Source organism: Euprymna scolopes, chromosome 18 (genome assembly GCF_053919585.1).
Source record: "Euprymna scolopes isolate OS-2025 chromosome 18, ASM5391958v1, whole genome shotgun sequence".
Classification (NCBI taxonomy): Eukaryota; Metazoa; Mollusca; class Cephalopoda; order Sepiida; family Sepiolidae; genus Euprymna; species Euprymna scolopes.
In genome coordinates this window covers 107398764-107415664 of record NC_136499.1, presented here as the reverse complement: position 1 = coordinate 107415664, position 16901 = coordinate 107398764, and the positions used below count along the sequence as shown (strand labels likewise).

At 34.1% G+C, this 16901-nt stretch overlaps 1 protein-coding gene across 1 annotated transcript in view; it reads right to left on the bottom strand.

Moving 5' to 3' along the window:
- Positions 1-1859: 1859 nt before the first annotated feature.
- The window catches only part of LOC145297744 (general transcription factor 3C polypeptide 4-like), an 88868-nt gene continuing 73826 nt past the window's right edge, over positions 1860-16901 (bottom strand). Inside the window, exons 17-20 of the mRNA XM_080143968.1 lie at positions 16596-16748; positions 12084-12140; positions 7471-7566; positions 1860-2660 (exon numbers count right to left, since the gene is read on the bottom strand). Coding sequence (XP_080000094.1) covers positions 2536-2660; positions 7471-7566; positions 12084-12140; positions 16596-16748 — 431 coding nt within the window. The 3' untranslated portion in view covers positions 1860-2535. The remainder of the gene's footprint in view (positions 2661-7470; positions 7567-12083; positions 12141-16595; positions 16749-16901) is intronic.

Below are 16901 nucleotides of genomic sequence, written 5' to 3'. Positions count from 1 at the left end.
TGCTTGATCAAAAAGCTACTATGGCTAGATTGGGCTACAAAACTAACCCTACCATCTGCAAATGTGGAGCCAAGGATTACACTATGTAGCACTGCCTTGTTTGCTCTTTATAGTGCAGCTCAAATGATCTTACAGTGTTAAATGATAATAAAACACAAGGACTCATCATGTAACAGATAAAGCATTAGGTAAAAATTCAGTTGTAAGTGACACTCTTCTGGAGGTTGATGGTTCAATCCTCAGTGCGAGCAATGTTACAAATACGATTGCGAATTATTTAGCCGGTCATGGATGTTAGAATTAGAACAAGCTATCTTCGTAGATTACAGAAAGGGTTCCATTTGAAATACTGAGCAGATATCAGAGTCCAACAAAAAAAGTTTCCATTTGTCTCTAAGAACCACACAAACCTAACTGACCCTTCAGTTGGAATGATATGAGAATCTGCAAGAACAATATGTCAGAAATGTCTGGAAACCATTGTATTTCCTATCAAAATCAGATGCTAAGGTTTTATTGCCAACTTCTGCATTCTTGAAATAATCTTTGGTCTTTTCCCCATCAGACGAGAAGAAATACATAAAAAAAATACAGGCAAAGCTCTATCTGCATCAGTGTCTGATAAGATAGATCCGAGGCAGGTCAGACATTACATCATAGTGCAAATAATACAAACGAAATGAACTGTTTAAAGAAGTGGGTCACCTTGTCATTTGAATACATGCTTCAAACACACAAAAAGAAGAATTACAATTTGAAATAAAACCTTTTTTTTTTCAGTGGAGTCGACATAATGACAAGGAAAGGGGGGTACTATTTATGTACAAATTAAGGCACAATAACAAAAACAACAAAAACATTTAATGAAAAACATCATACTAGTCTTACATTTCTGAATTTTTGAGATGAGGATTGGTTATTCGTATTATTTGGATTCTGCAAATTACTGTTCTCTGACACTCAAGTGTCATTTTCACAACATCAAATGACATTTTCACAACATAAAATGTCATTTTCACAACATCAAATGACATTTTCACAACATTTCGGTTGATACAGCCTCCAACCTTCTCCAGGTGTATTTTGTCGAATTCGTGAACATTTCTGTGGAACTCAGAAATTTGGACGGAATTTCGAACGGAACTCTTTATTTACTTCATGAAGGTAGCATGCTCTTGTTCTGTCAGCCAGTAATTCCCAATTTTATTTTTTGATCGCCCATATTGAGAATTGAACCTTTAACCTTCAAGAGAATATCACTTTTATAACTGATTTTTCCAACTACTCTAACCACTGCACCACAAGTCCTTGAAGAAGGTCAGAGATTACATCGACTGAAACGTGAAAAATGACATTCAAGATGAGAACAGTAGTCCAAAGAATGCAAATAATATGAATTATGCTTGTCTAACTTAAAATCAATCGTTTCTGGTTCTTGACATAAGAATCCCAGAAAATTATGGTAAAGACTAATTTTATTTTTTGTAGATTTGTTATTGTGTTAAAATAAATTCAATTTTTTTTTTTTTTTTTTGCAGGTTAAAAAAAAAAAAAATCAAGTTATTGTCCGGAAATATCTAAAGGTTTTTGCCAAAAATAGATTCCATTTCATCTAATTTTTAATGCTTAATATTGTTGCTTGAATCATCAATAACTAGTGATCGTGCGTCACAGGTTGCCCGAATGACGTGTCTAAATTACATGTATAGAAAAGCAGCAGTTAGTTCTCATGTTTTGTTATGTGTTTGTTGTGTTTTAATTTGTCATACAGAAATAATAAAACTAATGCAGAAGGTTTGAGAAACCCGACACAGATACTTTAGCCAGTTGTTAATAAAAATTTAAAAACACAACAAAAATAAAAATAACAGTTTTATTTCAGTTTATAAATGAGTTGTAATTTTTTGCTTTCAATTATAAATTTTGCAACAAACAGAAGATGAGAAGTATTACCTTATTGAAATTATATAAACGAAGATGAAGATGGCTAAGTATATATATATATATATATATATATTTTTTTTTTTTAGGCAGCATTTTTTCTCTATGGCATATTTCGTTACATAAAAACATAAAATAGACGTTTTTGTCGATTATTTCTATTTTCGATCCTTTCCAACTTCCGAATAACAGTCTTCACTTCTGGCTGATGTAATCACCATATTTATCATAAGTTTGAGTACTAGATTAATTTATCCCTGACGATGACTCCTGAAGGATTGGAAAGTACTCGGCTTATGATAAGTATAATATAGGATTACATCAGCCAGTTCCCGCCAGAAGTGAAGACTGTTATTTGGAAGTTGGAAAGGATCGAAAATAGAATTAATAGGCAAAAGAAGACGTCTATTTAATGAAATATGCCATTTATATAAATATATATATATATATATATATATATATATATATATAAGAGTATATATATGATTATATTCATATTTCATTTGACTCACTCACTCACTCTCTCTCTTTCTCTCTCTACCCCTATCTCTCTCTCTCTCATTCACACATTGGTCCAAAAGATATGGGAGCCCATCAAAGAAATTTGCTGGGATCATTTTCATCAGACACTGAAACGAGATACATATGTTGCGTCCCGCAAAGTGAATCCTCACATAAACTGCAAAAATGTGGATCCGATGTGCATAATCCAGAAACATCTGCAAGTTTAAAAAGAAAAAAAAAAAGGACAAAAAGTATTAAATGATTAGAAACATTAAACTTTCATTTATATTACTATGAACACATCATAAAGGATTACTTATTAAAATACGTTTGGAAACACTAGTTCTGCTGTTTGTGACAACAGCATATTCTTTTCATTGTTTTCACTCTTGAGTATATATTCGTTAATATCTTATATGTTTTTATATAGACTATGTGGTTCTCTAACTGTATCTAAATACGTTTGGAAACACTAGTTTTGCTGTTTTTTATTTTTACAACAGAAAGCTTTAGAGTTTGAAAAATCTATATATTTAACATCACCACCTTCAAAAGCTAGATCTACAGTATTGTTTAATGTTTTTTATAATTTCTTTGTGTGGAATTGTTGGTGTATAACATACTAAAATCATAGTCGCTAGAGATTTTGCTTTTATTCTTTAGATATAGCTTTACTTGAAGGTTTGGTTATGCAAGTCTTTGAGGCAACAATAAACCTTGCGCTAACTGGGCTTTTATGCATTTTAGGTATCCAGTACATACATGGAAGCTTTTTGATTTTTCTTCTAACTTTAGTCCTTCTTCAGAGTTGCCTTTTTATTTACTCACTAGATGTACCTAACATAAAATTGAACACAAAAATCAGAATCTGGTCAATTCTCCTTTACGGTTGCAAATGTTGGATAGTAACAAAGGCGGATGAAAGTCATTCAGAAGCAGCAGAGATATGATTTTTAAGGAGAATTCTATGAATCTCATGGACAGAAAGGAAGACAAATGAAGAAGTCATGTGTAAGAGTACAACAGATCATTACTCAGTACCATCCATGCCAGACAGTTAAAGTTCTTTGGCCATTTAATGTGGGTGGACAGCTTGGAAAAAAGCTTGATGTTAAATAAAAAAAAAAATAATAAAAAAAAAATTGCTGAAAAAAAGAGCAAAGGAAGACAACAAAGTTCACTGACAGTCTCAACAGAGTCACTGGAAACACTACTATAGATCTCATTAGAAAGACTGTAGAGAGCCATGATCATCGATGTCTGCAATAACAGACTTGATACCTGAAGAAGATGTACCTACCCATGTTAAATATTATTAAAGATTAAACGGTAAGATAGAAGCTGTTGGATGTGTGATGCTTTAAGTCTGTGATATGAGACACATTTTGTTTAACTCTCAAACTGTCATGGCAGATCTGCTCTTTTCCAGAGACGATAACTCTTCTTTCTTTAGTCCAAAAGAAATAACTATTATTTTTAGATTGAATTTGCCTGATTTATTCAACAACTTACAGATTAAATGGTAAGGTTGAAGCTGCTGGATGCATGATGATTAAAGTCTGTAATATGAGACACATTTTGTTTACCTCTCAAACTGTCATGGTGTAACTGATCTCCACAAGGCCAATAACTTTCACTTATATAACTATGACCACATTATTAGAGATTAGTTATTTGCAAGTTTACCAACTCAGAGTTGCCTTTTTATTTATTCACTAGATGTTAAATATTAACAGGTACCATCGCTAGTATTTTTGAGTTGTACGTCTTTTCAGTTTTAGAAGAGAAATGTCATTCCAAACAAAATGGCAGTATCATTCCGAAGAAGTCTTGAATTGTAAAAGCTTGCAGACAAAGATCAAAGTTCCTTTCCATATGAAGATGTGCAGAAATTCTAAATGCGGTATATTTTATGGAACGATTCCAGTTTCTGATTGGTTGGTGTCAGAGCATGGTCCCATCCCATTGGTCAATTCTTATCACCACTGTGTATAAATCGAACCTTTGAATTTTTTGTAATCATACCCCTATAATATTCTTTGGAATTGTGGGGAAGAGTTTCTTTGCTGCTTCAGTTGCTTGGAAACTGGGTAGAAAAGTATCAATCAAAAATACGTTCTTGACAAACAGTCTGACAGGTGTGCAACCAGGAACTGACCTAGTACCTGTTGGACTGAGGTACACTGACTGGGTATTACCTAGGACGTGCACTCTCCCAGGCGTTGCCACCTGGCTTTCAGTTGGGGCAAGTTTATCGCTTGTTGCTTGAAGCGCCCCCACCGGGGAATACTGATGGGGATGTCCAGACAATTTTTGCTAAGCCAGGGGTGCTGATTGGACATCCCGACTTTTTGACCTTGTGCCACATCTTGCCGAGGTGGGCAGTAATTACATATATAAATATCTCATTATAGCAAAAATATTGCAACAAGTATAAATATGAGTTAAAATATAATTGCTCAGAGGTACAATGATGGTGAAAACTGAATAAGTTAATTTATTTTCTAGGACGGCTTATCATGAACCTGTTTACGTTGAACTTGAAAACGGCCATGTTATATTCAGCTGGGGAGCAACTCCATGGTATTGTGTTTCAGACAAGCAATTTAAGAAAAACAAAAAAATTCTGCTCATGAAAATTTCACTTGGATTTAGACACGGATAGAAAGTAGGGGCAATTGCTTGTAGTGGTTGTAGCTAGTCGAGTGTTTACTGTGAATGACTTACTTGGAGGAACCATAGAGTGAAGCTTAGTTGAGAACCTGCCACGAAAATAATGATAGAGCAGGGAGAGGCTCGCAATGCCTCCTCTATGAGAAAGAGCTAGCAGAGAGGGGACATGTCAATGGCAATTTGGTGCCATGGTTCAAGAAAATGGTCAGACTTTTTTATTAATAAAGAACTGTACCATGATTTTTTGCTCTGTTGCATTTTACGGTTATAGTCAGCTAACGTACTTCCTAACTTCCAGCATGGCTGCTACCGGAAGCAGTGACAAGACAAATCAGTTCCTTCACTTTTATTTTTCTTCAGTATTTCTATTGTGAAAGATTTATTGAAATAAAGTATAAGAAAAGGACATTATGGAAAAATATACAATAAAAAATAAATAAAAATATACAATAAAAAATAAATAAAATAATACAGATAAAAATAACACAATCTTTTTTTGCATTTTTTACTAACAAAATTAAAAAATAAAAGTTTTTATTTTATTTGAAATTTTATAAGAAATGTTTATGAAATTATAAAGATGTTTGCTTTAATTTTTAAAAATAAGTTTTTTATTTGAATTATATAATAAATATACGTTTATGAAAGTATAAAAATTAAATTATTGAAATCAAAATAAGAAAATTTCAAACCTCATAAAAAAAAAACATATCCAATACATAATATTCTCAAAATAGTTTTTAAAAAATTTATAAAAAGTGTTTTCAATAATTCTTAAAAAAAAAATAAATAAATAAATAAATAAAAATTGTTAAATAGAATTGTAGAAGGCGGTACAATGCAGAAGTAATGGAAAGATACAGGCTGAAGCAGGTGAGAAATTTATTAATACAACTTATAAATACATGTATACATATTCATATTTCATATACGCAGTATATTTATATTTGCACAGTGGTTACCTGGGAAAGTCGGTCTGGTGGTATGTCCGTGTAATATAATATTTTGAGAAAGATCTCTTCATCAGATATTTACTTGACTTTGACAAACGTGTTGTTGTAAGCAGTAACTATACCGCAGCAAATCATCGCTCGGGACTTGTGGGTAGTATATGGTTAGGGTTTTAACAAAGAGATCTTTCTCGAAATATTATATTACACGGACATACCACCAGACCGACTTTCCCAGGTAACCACTGTGCAAATATAAATATACTGCGTATATGAAATATGAATATGTATACATGTACTTATAAGTTGTATTAATAAATTTCTCACCTGCTTCAGCCTGTGTCTTTCCGTTACTTCTGCATTGTACCGCCTTCTACAATTCTATTTAACTACATACTATACAATGCTTCAAGCAAACTACACCCACCTCTTAAAAATAAAATAATTCCAATAATTCTTAATTAAATTAAGACTGGAAAAACTTTTCAATGATTATTAAATAAAACAAATAAAATGATTAAAAAAAAACATAATAAAAAAAAGTACATGCACAGGGGAGATAAAGGCATGAGAGAAAGAAAGCAAAGAAACTGATTAGTGCTACACTAGCAGTGTCAGAAATTTCGTGAAAATAGCGAATAATTCCACCCCATCTTTCCAAGCTTATAACTCCTCGAAAAATGCAATTCAAGCCCTAATTTTTTTTTTCAATTAAAGAAGCAAGGACCAAGATTTCATTAAAAAAAAAAAAAAAAAAAACGTGTTTTTTTTTAAAAAGGTTTTAAACTTCGGACTTTACAGGTAAAATTCTACAAGAACAATATGTTCTTTTTGTTTTAAATTTGAATATATTATGTATTGACCTTTTCTCTTCAATTTGTGAGTAAATAATTATGTACTTAAGCGAGTCTAAATTAATTATTATTAGACATTTACAAAATGGGAGGCGTGAATTATTCGACCCCCTGTCTTTCCAAGCTTATAACTCCTCGAAAAATGTAATTCAAGCCCTAATTTTTTTTTTCAATTAAAGGAGCAAGGACCAAGGTTCCATTAAAAAAAGAAAAAAGAAAAAACAAATAATGTGGTTTAAAAAAAAGGTTTTAAACTTCAAACTTTACAGGTAAAATTCTAGAAGAACACTATGTCTTTTTTTTTTTTAAATTTGAATATATTATGTATTGACCTTTTCTCTTCAATTTGTGAGTAAGTTAATTATTTACTTTCGGGTTACTAAATTAAGTATTTACTTTTTAATAGACACTTAAAAATTGGGATGGGGGGGGGGTCGTGAATTTAAAAAAAAAAAACGTGCCACACAATATTAATTAAAGATGGTGGACACACTCATATGGCAGACTTACAAAAGCAAAAACGATGCAACAATATATACACGACTTACTTCGAATTATGTGTAACGGCTGAGCAACACTGCTACACAAGGAACATCTACGGTAGGGGATGTCTTTACATGGTAAGAAAGATTTGCAGCAACGGCCTGGAAAAAAAAATCAGAGAGGGAAACAGTTACAGCCTATATATCGATATTGATATCTCTACTTATGTGCGTACATACGTTATGTTTCTACAAAAAAGAATGAATGCATCTTGAATCGAAAGTGAGTTTTTGTAGATTCTATTGTTGTTAAGGTGTTCATCCAGTCATCATAGCACCTTCTGAGGGAATGTTAAAAGCAAAACACACAGAAAGAAATAGTTTAAAACTTATTTGCTTGGTTTAATCAAAACATTAAAAAATGAAAATATTAAAATTATATTGTACATACTTGTTATGGAATAAGGTTTTCATTCAAAAAAATATCACTTTGATCAAGTATTTTTTTTTTTTTTTTTTTTACAGAGGAAAATCAAATTTTGATACTTGTACAGTTTAATCAAGATATTAAAAAAAATGAAAATATGGAAAAAAGGTTATATTGTACGTATCTGTTTTGGACTGAAGATCTCCCAAAAAAATTTCATTTAATTTGACTGAGCAGTTTGTTTTTTTACAGCGGAAAAACACGTTCTTATGAGAGCGCGTTGGAGTCAGCCATTATGAAATTTGCTGAACACGCCACGGGGAGATAACTCCATGTAAAGCGCTGATACTTCCTCCCCATCTTTAATTCTATCTTTTCTTCCTAAAAATCAAAGCTTTTGCTCGGTATCATAACAAATTGTTTTTTCGCTGTAAAAAAAAAAAATAAAAACTACTTGATGAAATTAAGCGAAATTTTTTTTGGAGAACTTTGTTCCATAACGGATATGTGAAATATAACCTTTTTCCGATATTTTCATTTTTTAATGTCTTGACTAAACTGTACAAGTACCCAAATTTTAATGATATCGACCATGTTGGGCAATTTTACCTATTTCATGGATGAGTAGGGGTGTGCCTTTAAACGAAAAAGTGATTAACAAAAGACAAAATGAAAAAAGGAAAGAAAAAAACTCTTTAAAATAAGTGAAAAAAAACTAAAATATTTATGTAGGTATTTTCTCTGCCTATGTTTCAAAATAATCTCATCAAATTTTGAGAATCTTTAAGCAGTGATTGGAGTTATCTCCCCTGCCCCCTCCTCATTCACGAAATAAACAAGATGGCCACGACACGATCGATCTCATTAAAGTTTGATTTTCCTCTGCAAAAAAAAACAAACTTGATTGAGATTGTCGGACTGGCTTCCTCATCTTGGTTGTTATTGTCACAACGTTTCGGCCGTTTTGCCCTCCGGCCTTTATCAGGTGTTTTTTTGTATCGAACTGGGGAACCGTTTGTTAGGAGTCTCGAACCCAACCCTTTATTATTATTACGGGGGTACCGTGTTCGGACTCCAGCTAGGCTTTGGGACATAGTTGCTGATTCTCTATTTTGAATGTTACTTTTTTTCACTGCCTTCGTTCAGGATTGAACTCAGCACTTTTGGGTAACTGTAAACTTTGATACAACGTCTGGAGTCCCAGTTGGATACAAAACACCTGACGAAGGCCGGAGGGCAAAACGGCCGAAACATTGTGACAATAACAACCAAGATGAGGAAGTCAGTCCGACAATCTCAATCAATGAAAACACCTCATCTCAAAAATACAGACAATTACCAAAAACAAACTTATCGATCAAATTAAATGATTTTTTTTTTTGTATGAAAACTTTATTCCATAATGAGTACATACAATATAATTTTTTTTTTCAATATTTTAATTTTTTAATGCCTTGATTAAACTAAACAAGTTATATACTTTTCTTTTATTTTTAACTTCCCAAACATGTTGTGATGAAAATTCATTTGGTTAATATCCGATTCGCTAGTGGGTACTTGTGCATTTAACGAACCAGACATAACTCAACATTTGCTCGGCTTTGTCCGGCGCATGACGTCAACAGCCAGATAAAACTGAGCGAGCAGACGAGAATTTCGCTATCAATTGGAAGAATGTTAAAATGTAAGAAACGCTGAATTGAAGAAGGTGAAAAAAAGTTTTGTAAAAAGAAGCGATGAAAAATATGAATATTACAAATCTTGTGAACCAGCTCCAAACCCCAAAGGCTGTACTAAACTTTTACAGCAACGTAAATTGTTGGCAGAAGCGAAAAGGTGTTTCCACTGCGGCCAGGATTGCTTACTTGCCAAGAGAACAAGCCTTTCCGACGGGTACGTTTGGCGGTGTCGAAATGTGAAATGCCGCCGTTGGACCTCCATCAGGACTGGGACCTTTTTTGAAAAATCGAAACTAACTATCGCATGTATCATAAAGCTAATATATTTATGGGCGTTCGAGATGGCCTCGACAAAAAATCTCCATCGAGAATGTGGGTTACGTTCTCGCCACACAATTGTGGACTGGAAAAATTTTTCTGCGCGATATATGCAGATTTTCTCAGGAATCGCCAGCAGATTGGAGGCCCAGAAATCGACGAATCTGTTTTTAACCGCAGAAAACACAACGTTGGCAGACTTCTGACACCGGTCTGGGTCTTCGGTGGATACGACCCCGCCGAAAAGGAGGGTTTCTTGGTCACTGTATCAAATAGGAACGCTCCTTCCACTAATAAAAAAAATACATTTTGCCAGGGACCACGGTCGTTGGAGGGCTTATAACAAAGTGGGAGGAGAGGGGTATCACCATTTGACAGTGAACCACAGCCTTAATTTTGTTGATCCCGTAGCACAGGCAACCACAAATCATGTGGAGCGAATGTGGAAGGAAGCCACACAAGCAAATGTTGAGTTACGTCTGGTTCGTTAAATGCACAAGTACCCACTAGTGTAGGTGTGTGTCCGTGGTTGTCATAGCTTGTCATCAAAAGCTTGTGCGTATGTATCTCACTTACCTCGACTAATTCTTTCTGGCTTACTATGTCTGCTTATCTATTTCCTTCATTGCTTGTGATTTTTTTTTTCAAGTTTCTGAATTTTTGAGATGAGAATTGGTTATTTATATTATTTGGATTCTTTGGACTACTGTTCTCATCTTGTCATTTTCACAACATTTTGGTCAATGTAATCTCTGACCTTTTTTAGGTATATCTTGTCAAACTCGGGAATCTGGACAGAATTTCGAACGGAACCCTCTACTTGATTCAAAGGGGTAGCATGCTCTTTCTCCGTCAGTCATGTTTGGATAGAAGTCCTAAGTAATTTACAATTTTATGCTTTCGCAAGGATCCATGGTGCAGTGGTTAGAGTACTTGGAAAAAATCTATTGCAAAAGTGATATTCTTCTAAAGATTGATGGTTTAATTCTCAGTGTGGGCAACTGAAATTGCTCTAGATAAGGCATTAAGCCACTTGATGTAAGGAGCTAAATAAAAATTCAAAAATACTACTCAAAAACTTGCCAATAATAAGTGTTGGATGGAATAGATTTTGATCCAGAAACAGTAAATCTTTCATCTTTGTCAGAAACATCATACCTGGAATGTGAGGACTAAAAGACAAAATAAGGGAAGCGAAAGTTATGCAGCTGCTGAATTCCTCTCAGTATTAATTTTTTGTGAGAGTCAGCTAAGTAAGAACTAATGTAGAAAATTCTGAACTTGAATGAAACTGGCTGATAATTTCCAGAAATATGCATTAGTTATTGACAGGAAGCGTGACCATATTGGAATTATATATAGTGCCCGTGTTTAGAGTTCTATGGTGACTAAATTTACGGGGGAAAAAATTTAACATTACTACATAGAAGATTAGATGCAAATATAGACAAGTGAAGCATGCATGGTCCCCTGTGAGTGCACAGTGAACGAGGCATAAAAAATGACTAAGTTCAGCATTTGCCCCTCCCTCCCATTTAACCCCAAAAGTACCCAGGGAACGTCAAATCCTGGTGAAAGTGAACAAACGGTGAAGTTTTAGGCCATAACATATGTAAATTTGAGTTCTGTACCATGCAAAAAAAGAAATGACTAAGTCCATTAATTGCCCTGCCCCACTCCCCCATTTAGCCCCAAAAGTCCCCAAGGCCTTAACATATTTAAATTTGAGTTTAGCACCATGCAAAACTGCTAAATAGACATACACAGAAAATTTTGGACAAATATGGTAAAATAGTCCCAAAAATGGAGTGTTTTTATTACTCCTAAAAGAGCCCTTGGGCACACCCAAGAGTTATTGCGAAGTATAGACAAACAAAATTATATAGAAATCAGTTAGCTACAACTTTTCAAAAAGTTTTATAAAAATCCAAGGCATCAATTTTTTTTTAATAAGCACAAAAGTGTTAATTTTAGCCTTTTAACCCAAAAGGCAACCCTAGGGGGGCAACCGGAGTTTTCCCAGAAAATCCGTTCTGTTACTTTTTTTACTCATATCATGTTTAATGTTTGTGCAAAATTTAAAAAAGGATGAATTTACAGGTCCACTCTCCTTTTGTCAGGGACCAACAATTATTTTTATAATTATTGATTATTAAAAATGATTTTTTATGGAAATCTTTTTTAACTTGAGACATTTTATTATTGATAACAAAAACATTATTATTATTAGACAACATATCAAACTGAATACTTACCAAATTTGTGACTATTTACACAAGAAACCAGCATAACTTCGGTGTCTTCAAGGAGTTGAAAGGTTAAAGAAAATATTGATTTCAGATGAAGAAAAAGAATCTAGGTATTATTGTACAACCATGTGCTCTCGTTCAATAACAATTGCCGACTCCAAATTTCTCATTGTGGCCATGTCATCATTTCTCACATTAGTGATTGCCGAGGGTAGGAACACTGGCTCAAAAAAAAAAAAAAAAAAAGAACAACCTCCAGAGAAACAAAAAGATTCTGGCACATTCTGCAGATATCCATGTGCGTCACATCATCAAACCTCTAAATGCTAATGTCTACATTTTAATCATCTGTCAAAGACTCTTTGTCATTGGTTTATTTCAGTTCACCTCCGTCTCCTAAAGCTCTCCAAATCTGGTCCAAACCGCAATCTGCCATCAACCGTCACAAACTGAAAACTGTTGTTACACTTTCGGCTCTCAACCGTCCATAAACTAACTCTAAATACCTCTATGTCCAGTCCTTTGTCCAAATCACCGCCACACCTTGATTAACTATCCAATTTTCAAACACCTTTTGATTGTCTTTGTGAACCACTTCTTCCTTATTGTCTTTCTACTAACCATCACTTCCTATACTTTTGTTCTGTTGATCAACTATTTCTTCTTTTTCCTCTTATGTGAATCACTTCCTAACACTGTGTGTGGGTTGGAAGGGGGAGGGGGATGTCCAGAGTATCACATCCACCTCATCTTTTTTTTTTTTTGCTCATTTTACTTACAAGACTTTTACTCTGCTGATGAATCATTTCCTTACATTGTCAGGGATCTTGGCACTGAACGGGGATGGAGGAACGTTCATAGGAAGCCTTTGACGAATTACTCAACCCCTTGATTAGCTATCCTATTTCAGATATCTTTTGTGCGCCTTGGTGGATCACTTTTTCCCCGATTGTCTTTTCACTAACCTCACTTTTTAGACTTTCGTTCTACTAATCAACCATTTCCCTTTTTTTTATTTCACTTCTTAACATTTTAGGGTGTGTGTGATCAATTGTATTACATTATATATATTGTAGTATGAAAATCAAGGATACATCCATGACACTCAGTCCGACCTAGTCAGGGCCATTTGAATAAGGTGGCTTTTTTTTGGTGCTTATGCATTTTTGTTACCGTGCTATTTATTTAAAATGGTATTTTGAAGTTAAATTCGAGTTTTACGATATCTTCTTTTTATTAAATTGTTAGGTGAAAGTACAGAATAATTACAAAACACCCTCCCCATGTTAAGAATGGCTTTCTAAATAACGTTATTACTTCAGCACGGTAATAAAAGTGCATAAGTACCCTTTTCTCTGTTGAGCTTGCATATGGTTCTGCACAGTCCAAGGAAATCTACCCTACCAGGCTTTATCTGAGAAGGGTCTAGTTTGTTTCTAATGTTGACGAGGCTGCTTAGGCAATTTTGTAGGCCAGAGTGGTCTGCCTCTTAGATGCTAGTTTTTGAATTCCTACCTTCCGATCTTGTTTCACACCCTCTGGCAGTGGGAAGGATTTAAATAGTAATCCCCTTTCAGCAAACTCCGTGGAAAAACTCTCGTCTTTCTGAGGGCAACCACTGATTATTATTTTAGTTTTGGCAACATTCATTCTCAGGTCTTTACTTTGCATATCATCCCTCCAAATTAAATAGTACGGCATAATCATACTGACATCGTCAGATCAACAAAGTTAAGGAGCATTGAGCCTGGTCATTACTAAAATGGGTGACAAATTTGGGAATTCCAGGCGCTGTATGCAGGAGGATGTCGACACCTCCCTGCAAAAAGTTGCAAAAACCTAACATCGTCATCCCCTCTAACAGGGATATACATGCGACTGGGGGGCCGCTTGTGAATTTCATATTCCCATGAAACTTCTTCCTTCGGAGGAAGCCGGTTAAACCCAAATAGGGTTAATGCCGACCGACACATCCCATTAAATCTTCAACTTAACAAGCAAACGTTTATTCGTTTTGCAAGCAAGTACTAAATCATCAGCAGAAAACATCTGTTCTGGACAACCTGCTCGAAACTTTCTGGACAATGCTTCTAAGACACAAACAAAAAGCAAGAGGCTTAGTGTAGATTCCCAACATACTCTACTTTGACATTAAAGTTATCACTATTTGTGCTGATAACCGTAACATGATTGAGCTTTTCTATACATTGCTTGAACAATCTTTGTCTCACTCACTGACCTATCATAGCACCAATAATAATAACACCAATAGCTATGGCTAAAAATACATTACTTGAAAGTACTTTGTTCAAACTCCTCGGCTTAACGTTCACAGGGAACATGAGTTGGAACAGATACATCAAGAGCATTGCCATGGTTGCTGCGAAGAAGGTAGGCTCTCTCTACCATGCTAGAAAGTTACTTATGCCTGAAAGTATCGTGTACCTCTAAAAGGCCACCATTCGCCCATGTATGGAGTATTGTGGTCATATTAGGGCTGGTGCATCTGCTACTCGTCTCTCGCTCCGAGACAAGGTTCAAAAGAGAGTTGCCAACCTGATAGGTCCTGAACTGTCATCTAAGCTTCAACCAAGCTTCAATACATACATATTTATTATTATTATTATTATTATTATTATTTCATGTACTGCACAAAATTTTACATAGCTATTTTCAGTATTTACTTCAACAATGCTCAATACTTGAGTAGAGCTAGGTAGGAAGTTTTGTATATATATATGTATATATATATATATATATATATATATATATATATATATATACATTGTAGTAAGTTCTGAAAATATATATGGCAATAAAGTTACACAAAATTTAAAATTCTGTGTAGCTGAATTACCATATATATATATATATATATATATATATATACTAGCAAAAGTACCCGTCGTTGATTGGGTTCAAAAACAGCCTACAGAAAATGGACTCTGATTTATGAAAGTATGATAGGTTATGAAAAGGAAGGGTTGTAAAGAGATAGCTTCGAATTTGGGGGTATCAAAACCAAAGCAAAATATGATGAAAGTAAAAATAAAATAGATAAACCCCATAATTTATTATACCATACCTGTTCACATTGAAACACTTATCGCAATATTCTGTGGATCTACATTAAAAAAAAACCTTGTTAAACTTTGTGACATATTTCCATTCTATGAAGGTCAGGCGCAAAAGAACACCCCATAATTTTATTATACCATATTTCTTCAAACTGAAACATAATTATCAAAGTATACTTATGCAGATAGATATGAAAAGTCTTTATTAAAGTTTGTGCCTATTTCCATTCTATGGAGGCCAGGCGTGAACGCAGACCCCACAATTTTATTATACCATCCCTATTTAAGTTAAAACATACTTATCAAAGTATTCTTATGTACATCTATATCAAAAACACTTGTAAACGTTTTTTTAAATTTTTTTATTTCCATACTTTGTGGACCAGGCGTGTACACAGACCCCACAATTTTAATGACCCATCATTATGCCAGATCAAACATACCCATTCCTGTGTTTCCATACATCTTCTATCATTATATGTGATCAGTTTTCTATAATAGTCAACCATATAGGAGCCTATTCATGACTAGACACACACACAGACGTTCAGCTTTATATTATAGATATATATCAAGCCCCTTTAAGAATGGGCACTGCAGAATCATAACTTAGGCAATTAACTTGCATCAATGTGTGGACACTCTAGATTGTCATTGTATTCACTTGAATTCTGAGATTAATAGTTTTTAATTCCCTTCATTCTCGTGGCAGTTGTTTAGTGGCCCTGACATAGAGGCTCAGCAAATGAAGCAAAATGTGGCTTTGTGGCTGGGTTTGAATCTCATGACCAGCAGAAATTGTTACCCTACACTGATAATTGCGTAAGCATGAAACACTAGTGCCTGTAGGTATAAATGAATAATTATTTCATGAAGAATGGGTGAATGATGTGATCTCATTGTAGGTAGCATTTTTTTATTGGTTTATGAATCTATTTAATTAGATTTTTCAGCTGATAATTTACTACAAATATTTTAGAAACAGGCTCTTCTCAAACTTCTATTGTTTTTTTTTTAAATATGAAATCTAGAAAATATGTTTATGATTTTTCTGAAACCCAACATGGCTGCATAAGACATTATCCACAGTGTTTTCAATTTTTATTATTTTTGGAGTGGGTTTTGAAATTTTTGTTTTTGTAGACTTTACATATCTCCATTTTCTTTACATCAGCATTTGCTGTTACATCAATATGTAGGGGAGGGTACCTCTTCATTTTCAGGATTACTTCACTTGCTCTTAATCCTCCCCTTATAGTGCTGAGGGGGCATCAAGTATTATTTTTTAAATCTTTGGCATGACGCGAATGAGGATTGAACTCTGGTCTTCTGGTGCATTAGCAAACACCCTGAACATTATGTTGCGTAAATATATACATTCAAAATTTTTAAACATATAACTTATTCAATGGAAAAGTGTGAATAAAGAAAAGGATATGTTCTCCACAAATGGGGCAATCTTCATCAAATGTTGTGATGGAGTTCTCAATGGTAGACAGCATTTTCTCCACTGTTGTCAGGATGGATTCCCAACGTTTGAAGTGTACAAGTCTGGCATTTAACCACTGACGGATGGAGGAAATGATTCGCACTTCTGAAAAAAAGAACAAAAAACAAACAAACAATACCATCTATTATATAAAGTTATTTTTTTGTTTATCTGTTCAAATAAAACTCAAACTATCAAAGATATACTCACAAACCTTACATATTCTGATTTAGTATAACCTTTGCTAGATTATGGTAA